This window comes from Hordeum vulgare, chromosome 6H (assembly GCF_904849725.1).
Source record: "Hordeum vulgare subsp. vulgare chromosome 6H, MorexV3_pseudomolecules_assembly, whole genome shotgun sequence".
Taxonomy (NCBI): domain Eukaryota; kingdom Viridiplantae; phylum Streptophyta; class Magnoliopsida; order Poales; family Poaceae; genus Hordeum; species Hordeum vulgare.
The window spans coordinates 19,912,074-19,921,634 of NC_058523.1; the positions used below are offsets into that span (position 1 = coordinate 19,912,074).

Consider the following 9,561-nt stretch of genomic DNA (forward strand, 5'->3'; position numbering starts at 1 on the left):
CACTTCCTTGTAATTGATCAAGATGGCAAGTCTCTGCTTCCGCTAAAATAAAGGCAAGTCTTGGACGTTGTCGTTTCATTATCAACAACAGGACGGAAGGGGCGGCCGGAGGGAGGAGTGGAACAACTCAAACATAAGAAAACAAAATTTTACCTAACCGGCCGGTGTGAATACTACTTCGATCGTTTTTCAATTTTCAGGGAGACGCGAGCTTCATATGGTTAGGGGTCAACAATAACTAAACTATAATCTACCACACGACTTTCTCAAACATCATAAAATATTTCGTAATGGCTGTAGTGGTGTAAGATTGAGTATTATTAGTAGTAAGTTTCTTTGTATTTTCACCGTTCAAAAATAAGTGTCTCAACTTAATATAATTTTATATTAAAACTATTATAAAATTAAAACACTTATATTGAGACAGAAGGAGTAGTACTATATAAAATAAGAAATCCGTGCGGTTTGAACTTTGAACCGTTCTCGCGCCATTAATAATAGGCTCCACCAGCCAGCCACCGAGACCCAGTGGAAGTAGCATATTATCGTCGACACGGCGGCTCACCTACCCCTACTCCTGCTGGATCACATGCCGGCCGCCCGCGCCATGGAGAGCTAGCCCGCGACCGACGACGCACCCGTTATATAAACCCTAATCAGCGCGGTTGTTGTGGTAGTGTCTGTGAGAGTGGGGGCAGAGATAGGAGGCTGCAGGCGTCACGATATAATCTATCTATCAGATCAGACGCGGTATGCAGAGAGCGACCATGAAGAAGCACACCATCCAGGTGCCGTCGCCGCGGCCGTACATCCTCCTCGACGCCGGCGAGGACCTGGAGCAAGGCGTCGCCGTGCGCGCCCCGCTCCTCCGCCAGGTACGCACGCGCGCGACGCCCCCGCCGTGGGCTTGCTAGCTAGCTGCGTCGTCGTGCATCCTCAGTGTCCATCCCTGATTCTTAGCTTGGTTGCATGTGCGTTCAGAATTCAGGGTAGGATCATATTTTTCTTAGCTCGATTACTTCGATGGATCGATCGATTTGTCAACTTGTCAGCATCGTCGTGAGATTTGGATACGTTTGTATGACTGGTTCAATCCATGACTGTCAATGCCGTGCGGCGGAATTTAATTGGTATGCATTTTTTTACTGGCCATGAGGCCGGAAGAGTTGCTTGCAGCTTTCATGGACAGTTGTGGCGGGCACAGACAAACTTCCCCATTGCTACGTCGAGCTGTTGTGGCGGGCACTAACCTCCCTGAGCCACTAAAAGAACTCTACCAGCGGCGGACAACATGCCCGTCACCGTTGAGATGTTTGCCTAGCCCTGAGCCACTAAAAGAATTCTACCAGCGGCGGACGACATGCCCGCCACCGTTGAGATGTTGGCCGTGTCGGACAGACCCTGAAAGCATTGTTCATCGACACTTAGCGTTCGTCACTGTTGGTCATTCCTGGAGTTGTGATGTCGACGTCACTGAGACCGAAACAAGAAACTAGAGTTTTCACCCGCAGCCCTGCCCCCTCCCCCGGAGAAGTACCACAACGACGCCAACAAGAGGGATGTGACACCACATATGTCGTCGGCATCGGCATCGAAACATCGCACACCAGCCCCGCACTATGCCGAGGTACCAAGGTCGCCACACCAGCCGGGAGTTAAGGGGGGGGGGGGGGGCACCGGATCAGGGGTTCCAGAGCAAGACTAGGGAACCACCATCACCGAAGCACCGAAAACATCCGGCTGGTTATCGGCGACACAAGTGCCCCCACAATGATCATCGTCAGCAAAACCAAGGAGGAGGTTGCTCTTTAGTCCATTGCGGCTCGCACAGTTTTGAGTTTTGTAATGTCGAGAGAGTGAAAAAATATGACAAGTTTTCTCTCCTGTGAAAAAAAATGGACGATGTTTGCAAACAGTCATAGTGTGACGGACGTATTTTGTCATCATACGTCCAACACTAACACTCAAACTGCCAGCAATCATCCGAACCACGAGGTCTAGACGTGTTTTGGCATTCAACGTTGGTCTATGTCGGTTCGCGGGTCAATCTAAAAGTGTTTTTGTTTCTACAAACCAGAGAAAGAGAGGTGGTGCTTTGATGGCGTTCGGATCGCTGCCATGTTAACATCTGGCAAGTGTGGCCCACCTAAAACCCTCCTCCCTCGCCCGCGTACTTTCCCACCTAACGCCAGGTACCCACATTGATAACGGCCCAGAATGAACACGACCTCTCGCAGTTGGTATTGAAGCGACGCATCGGTTGAGAGAGCGCCGCACGCTGCACTCCGGGCTGAACACGTCTCCTCGCCGTATTCAAACGGCTAGACTATCTGCCTACCTCCATTAAACCTGCGTGTGTCCCGAGAAATCTACTTCAGCCACACATCTGTTCGCGAGCCGGTGGGCACTAAACACAACGTCTCTTGGCTCCTCGCATTTGTCCGCTATTTAAACGAGGTCACACGTTGGGCAAGAACCGCACCACAGCTTCACTCCCCATCTTCTTCTTGCACCATATTATTCACACTCTCCATGGCATCCGACAAGCATGAAGAGGAATTCTCTGCATAAAAGCCGGTTGGGTAGCCCGTCAGGTACGAGCCAGGCAACTCGCTGGTCCACCTCCCTCGTCGCTCTAGGCTATCACTAGCATGGGCAAGGCTGCAGGCTGGCGCGCGGAGGAGATGTGGCTGCTCCAAGCTAGCTCGTGGTTCAGCAACTCGCCGCTCCAAGCTAGCTCATAGTTTAGCAACTCGTCGTTCCAAGCCAGGTCGTGGAGGAGTGGTGAGTTGCTTCAGGCCGGCACGTGCGGGAGCACGGCGACACAGGCATCGTGGCTACCGTGGACGAGAACATGTTGTACTGCTCCCCCCATGCCATCTGACCTTGGATCGACAACGGTGGCGGCATCGAGGGGCTGATGGACGGGTCGGTGGCATGTGTGGTCTGGCCTCCAGTTAGATCTGATCTGGCCGATGCAGGTGGCCCGCTGCACGACGACATAGATCGGTGCCGGCCAATGCATACGATGCTAGATGGGCGTTTGTTGAGCGGATGTGGGTGAAAACCTCGCGCACGTCTAGTTGCCAAAACCGGCAATGGCAACGCTCTTCTGTGTCATTCCCTTCTTCATGGCATTGTCGTGGAGAAACTCCAGACTTCTAGCCTCTATCTCCGACGGATATTGTAGATCAATTGATTGGATGATGGCGGCACTCTTATCGTTACCCCCTTGGGGCATCATTTTTGGAGATGTGCATAGCCTCGATGGACCAGTGGATGGCTTCTGCAGTGGAGCGCCGGCTCCTGTGACGTATCAAGGGCGTCGAGTCTCGGTAGCGTGGTGCTACAGGGTCTCGGTGACGCACACGTCATGATGGACGTGCGTAGAAGGGTGGCATTGTCTGACGTCGTGGTGGCGTCGACGGCATGCCTGACAAGGGTGATGCGTCAGTACCTACTCCAGAGATGGATCGATGAGAAACGGTTGTGACGGCCCTTGCAGCGTGCGCATGTGATGCCCGCAGAGAGTGTGTTCGACTGGTCTATGATCCAGACCCAACAATTCGTCTTGGTTGGGTCCTCCGACTTTAGGTATTATGCTTGGTGCGAGGTTTGCGTATACACGATCCCGACAATCTGCAACCCTTCATCAAATGGATAGGAGTAGCAACAAATCTTTTACTAGATGGTGGGTTCATACACATTAAAGTATTGTTGTAAGGTCCTGTTGAATAATTAAAAAAAAAACGTGTATAGTCTATATGATGGGTTCAAACCGGGTAAAAAAGAATAAAAAGATAGGGTATTACGCTACACATAGATCAGTCACGGTTTAGAAGACGTGCATGAAATTTTTTTAGGATCTAGATGATTATTGATTGGCTGTGAAATAAATTAAACATAACATTCACACTACGCATGTATATAGAAGTACTAATTAGCTGTTAGAAGTAAATGCAACGCGCCGTGATGGAGGTAATATTATACGTACTCCCTCCGTTCCTAAATATAAGTCTTTTAAGATATTTCATTAGAAGTCTACATACGGAGCAAAATGAATAAATCTACACTCTAAAATATGTCTATATACATCCGTATGTAGTTCACTCATGAAATTTTTTAAAGACTTATATTTAGGAACGGGAGTACTATTTTTCGAGTATAATAACAGTCCGTGCGTTTGAAGCGTTCTGGCGCCATTAATTAGGAGCCACTAGCCAACTACCCAGAGTCCCAGACCCAGTGGCGCTAGTATACTACCGGCGAGACGGCTACTCACCTACCCCTTCTCGATCACATGCTGGCTGCCCCGCGCCATGGAGAGCTAGCTAGCTTGCCCGGCCTCGCAACCGCCAACCGCTGTATATATAACCGGCGTGGTTGTTGCGTGTCCTCCGTGAGAGAGAAGAAGAGTCGGGCGCCACAGTACTCCACCAGACGCGACATCTGCTGAGAGCAACGATGAAGAAGCACAGCATCCAAGTGCCGTCGCCGCGGCCGTACGTCGTCCTCGACGCCGGCGAGGACCGGGACCGGGAGCGCGGCTTCGCCGTGCGCGCGCCCCTCCTGCGCCAGGTACGCACGCACGCACGCACTCGATCGACTCCCGGTCGACGCCGTACGTCGGCTTCTTAGCTCTACGCATCGTCCATCTCGAACTCTCGACCCCTTCTTCTTAACTAGCTTGCATCTACAAACACGGCGTCGATCGCCGCCCGTTTCCGCCGTTACGATCTTCATGCATGGATGGATCGACGCCGTGTTTGTAGATGCATGAAGATCAAAACGCCCCCGGTTGTTTCGGCGTTTTGATCTTCATGCATGGATGGATGGATCCATGGTCAACTTCCCAAATCCCAAATCATCGTGAGGTTGAGGTTGGGGATAGGTTTATGAGACTAGTTCAATCGGCGGATGTCAATGGCGTGCGTCGGCATTTAGTTATGTATATTATGCACATTTTTTTTACTGCCAGGAAGCGGGCAGTTGAGATGTGGCAACCATGGACCGAGTCTAAGCTCATCACCATCAAGCTTGACTATGCCCCATACATACTTATTGAACACAAAGTTGCTAGGATAATTAACGGGCTTGATGCATGGTTGCATCATTAGATAGTTGGTGGAGGCATCAATGTTGGTTCGTTTGATCGGACAGTGGCAGCAGCTAGAAAACAAGCACAAACAAGTACAGAAAACGGGTAGCGCCACGCAGTCGCGGGCATGATCAGTCCAAAAGCTGACAGTTTGGTCTCCATTAAACTACATGGATCATGGCCGGCGGCTAATGCTCTGTGCGATTTGGCTCTACTTTCAACCATACCCTATGCTTCCCTATTAATATCATGATCTTGCCAATTAACACGTACGTGGTCCACAGGAAAAGATTCCTCCCGCTAATTTTACAAATTGTGCAATTTTTCCAGTGTGTCACGCCATTGTTCATGTGTTGTTGCTTGGATTCGGCTTTCTCACTCCGTTTCTTCTTGGAACCATGGGCAGCTCACCTACCGTTCGTCTCCATCGTTCAAGAGATCCAAGAGCAGCCTCACCTCCCCCTCCTTAGCGGCGTCGCCCTCCTTCTCGGCGTCCCCTTCCTTCTCCTACTTGGCGTCCCCCAGGCCCAGGGTCCTGCCTTCTCCGAGGATCAATGAAAACGAGGCCCTGCTCGCCATCTCCTCGCCGACGATCGAAGAGGAGGCCACCTCGCTACCGCCCCTTCTCGACGACCACAACAGACCCAGCAGCAAGGCGCCATTCGTAGTGCTAGGTGAGCTCGATCCATGCCTCCTTGAGCCCATGTCTACTCTATAATGAATAATGTAATAACTAACGACGATGGTGGTGGTGGTGCAGGGTTCGAGTGCCTGGAGAGCACGGCGTTCAACGGCATCTCGACGAACCTGGTGGTGTACCTGGAGACGGTGCTGCATGGGAGCAACCTGGGCAGCGCCTCCAGCGTCACCACCTGGATCGGCACCAGCTACCTGACGCCCATCTTCGGCGCCATAGTCGCCGACACCTACTGGGGCAACTACAACACCATCCTCGTCTCGCTCGCCTTCTACCTCCTCGGCATGATCCTCGTCACCTCCTCGGCATTCCTGCCCCCGGTCGCCGCCGTTGGAGCGGCCACCGGTTTCTTCAGCACTAAGACGCTGGCGTTCGTGGGGCTCTATCTGGTGGCCATCGGGAGCGGCGGGGTCCGGTCCTCGCTGCTGCCGTTCGGCGCAGAGCAGTTTGATGACACGGTGGTGGCTGACCGGGAGGGCAAGGCGGCCTTCTTCAGCCTCTTCTACCTCTGCGTCGACTTCGGGCCCATCGTCTCCGGCCTGCTCATCGTCTACATCCAGCAGAACGTCAGCTGGGCGCTCGGGTTCGGGATCGCCACCGCCTGCATCGCCGCCGCCTACGCCGCCTTCCTGCTCGCCACGCCCATGTACAAGCGCACCATGCCCACCGGCTCGCCGCTCAAGAGCCTCTGCCAGGTCGTCGTCGCCGCATGCAGGAAGGTCAGCCTCTGCCCGCCCGCCGACGCCGGCCTGCTCCACGAGGCCAGCGACAAGGACGACGAGTCCCAGCCCAGGATCGCGCACACCGGCGAGTTCAGGTTCTTCGACAAGGCGGCCATCTACTCGGAGCTGGACCTGGCCGAGAGGATCGACGGCGGGGAGCCGGGCTCGTCGTGGAAGCTCTGCACGGTCACGCAGGTCGAGGAGCTCAAGATCCTCCTCCGGCTCCTGCCGGTCTGGACGACCAGCATCATCGTCTCCGTGGCATACTCCCAGATGAACACCACCTTCATCCAACAGGGCAGCGCCATGGACATCAACGTCCTGTCCCTGTCCATCCCGGCGGCGTCGCTGGGGTCCTTCGAGGTGCTCTGCGTGCTCACCTGGGTGCTCCTCTACGGCAGGGTCATCGTGCCGGCGCTGAGCAGGTTCTCCTCGCGATCGGGCGGCGGGGAGCCGTCGCAGCTGCAGCGGATGGGCGCCGGGCGCGTCCTGATGGCGATCTCCATGGCGTTCGCGGCGGTGGTGGAGACGAGCCGGCTCGGCAGCGCGGCGCGCGGCGAGCAGATCAGCATCGCGTGGCAGCTGCCGCAGTACTTCTTCCTGGCCGGCGGGGAGGTCTTCTGCTACATCGCGCAGCTGGAGTTCTTCTACAACGAGGCGCCAGACACCATGAAGAGCATGTGCACCTCGCTGGCGCTGCTGACCATCGCGCTGGGAAGCTACCTGAGCTCCTTCATATACGCCGTGATCGCGCTGCTCACGGCGACGGCCGACAGCCCGGGGTGGATCGCCGACGACCTCAACGAGGGGCACCTCGACTACTTCTTCTGGATCATGGCCGCCATCTCCATCATCAACTTCTTCGTGTACAGCGCGTTCGCCAGGAACTACAAGCTCAAGACGGTCCTCTCGTGATCTCTGTCTGTATGCTCTGCTTTTTGGTCGTTTCTATACTTGAAATGTTTGATTACACGCCGCACAATGGCGAGTGTATATTGTCTTGTATCCAAGCATCATGTACATATATACAGGAAACATATACTTATAATTAAGCTCAAGGGCATTTACGGGATGAGTTTGTGTGTATCTAGGCAGTGCTCGAAATCCAAGTAGAAGAAATACTCAATGCATTGTAATTCCGGAACTGAAGTAATTAACTTCATCAGAGTCCAGACTTCGGTTTGTTTTTTAACCTCTTGCATCCAACTGTTCTGGTTCTGTCCCATGACAATTGGCAAAGTTCATCATGCCATGAATTGGACCAAGTTTTGGATTATGGATAGATTCTTTTTCCGAGAGGCACAGAGACTTTTGATTTCCACGGCAAAATGTTAACGGTTGAACATCAGATGGGAGAGGGATGGCGAGCGACCGTTATTTTCTGCCAACTTTACAAGGTAGGAGATGGCAAATCCAGGCAAAATTCATTCAAATTCTAACTTTGGTTCTTTTTTGCGCTACCGTAATTTGGGGCTACCGGACTGTAACTGAATTACCGCCTAGAAATCAAAACCTTGCATTTGACCACATGTGGCCAAGAAGTGATATTTTTTTAATAAAGGGCACTTATTGTCTTGACTCAAAATCCACATCAAGGGACAAAAGAAATTAAATATCTATATCTATTAATAGAAAAAAGAAAACAATATGTATCCACGGATGGATCCTAAAGGAACGATCCGCTGCCTTGTCCAGCTAACATGTGCCTCACCACGAACCAACAACTTGCACATGCTTCTTCCTTATCCTTTTATATGGATAAACAACACAAGCCACATGTAGTCGCACTAGCAACACAGCGGGATGGTCTCCCGACTTGCCGTGAGCAATGATTATTTTCTTGCAACATCCTTCTTGTTGCAAGAAAATTTTCTGCAACATTAATTATGTTTTAAAACTAGTCTATTGAAAAAACTGCAACATTAGCTTTGTTGCAAAAAATAATCTGCAACAATATATGCATTGCAAAAGTTCTGCAACACGAACTCTGTTGCAAACGTCCGAATGGTAGGTATTTCTGCAACGCGATCTTTGTTGCAGAAAATACTCTATACCTGTCGTAAATACAATTATATAGATATTTTCACAACACAGTCTTTGTTTCTGAAACATAGGCATTGTTTCAAAAAAAAAACAGTTCGACCGTAGCACAACAAGACTCGTGTTGCAATGTGCCGAGCGCAACACGAGCCTTGTTGCAAAGCTCATTGAAAGAAGATCGGACGGTTGACGAGCTTACGATCCTACGGTTATCAAGGTGGTGGATGTTTTCTAAACATCACCCGACGGATGCGTAGCAGCCCCTTAAAAAAATAGATATTCTTTATCTGTCGTACTTTTTTTTTGGAAACCCCCCTCAAGTTTCTGGTAATCAACACGCAGTACATATTAATTGATTTTTTAAAAATTCATATATTTTTAATGCTAACTCCAAATTTAACATGTTATATATGAAATTTGATTAGAAAAATATGTAGAATCTGAATATGATATTATTTTACGTGTTAACCATTTAAAAAATGCTATTTACGGTGAAACCTTAATCAATAGCGCATGATCAGTCTTTCCTTCATATCGGTGCGGATTCGAATTGAAAATAAACACTTTGGCAAAACTAGTCTGGAGGACAAACACAATATCTATAATCACGCATACACTCCTCGTCAAAACCTCATACAAAAAATAGATTTACCATTTTATGTCGAGAGGGAGACACACCTTAAAATTGACAACATTCAAACATGTTGTGATGGTGTGAACACTAAGGTCAGCGTCGATGAGCGTGGGAAGAAGGGTAAATAGAAATATAGATGGGATATCATGTGTTGAAATAAAGGACATGGGCCTATGGACTCATGATTGTTAGATTAGTGAGTGTTTTTCTTACCCGTTGCAACCCATGGGCTCTTTTACTAGTCTAGAATAAAATCAGCAATAATATGAAGTCTAGAAGCTTTCCGGCGGTAAGCAATAAAAGACAAGAGGCTGCACAGCGGCCCCTCGATGCTTCGATTTAGTGCCTATCGGTCGCCACGACCTTATAT

The 9,561-nt window shown here is 50.6% G+C and overlaps 1 protein-coding gene across 2 annotated transcripts; it reads left to right on the forward strand.

The window, feature by feature from the left end:
* The first annotated feature begins 630 nt into the window (after positions 1-630).
* Positions 631-7,589, forward strand: LOC123404512 (protein NRT1/ PTR FAMILY 8.3-like). Of its 2 annotated transcripts, none has more exons than XM_045098442.1 (3): positions 631-875; positions 5,505-5,772; positions 5,859-7,589. In XM_045098442.1, exons 1-3 carry the CDS (start codon positions 753-755, stop codon positions 7,430-7,432), a joined length of 1,965 nt encoding a protein of 654 aa, XP_044954377.1. In that variant the 5' UTR covers positions 631-752; the 3' UTR covers positions 7,433-7,589. The 2 variants fall into 2 exon arrangements, with proteins under 2 accessions (XP_044954377.1, XP_044954378.1); XM_045098443.1 differs by lacking the exon at positions 631-875 and adding an exon at positions 4,191-4,578.
* The last annotated feature ends 1,972 nt before the right edge of the window (positions 7,590-9,561 follow it).

Coding starts and splice junctions, on each gene's coding strand:
- LOC123404512 (XM_045098442.1), top strand. CDS start 753: ATGCAGAGAGCGACCATGAAGAAGCACACCATCCAGGTGCCGTCGCCG. Junction 876..5,504: donor GCGCCCCGCTCCTCCGCCAG/GTACGCACGCGC, acceptor AACCATGGGCAG/CTCACCTACCGTTCGTCTCC. Junction 5,773..5,858: donor GGCGCCATTCGTAGTGCTAG/GTGAGCTCGATC, acceptor GTGGTGGTGCAG/GGTTCGAGTGCCTGGAGAGC.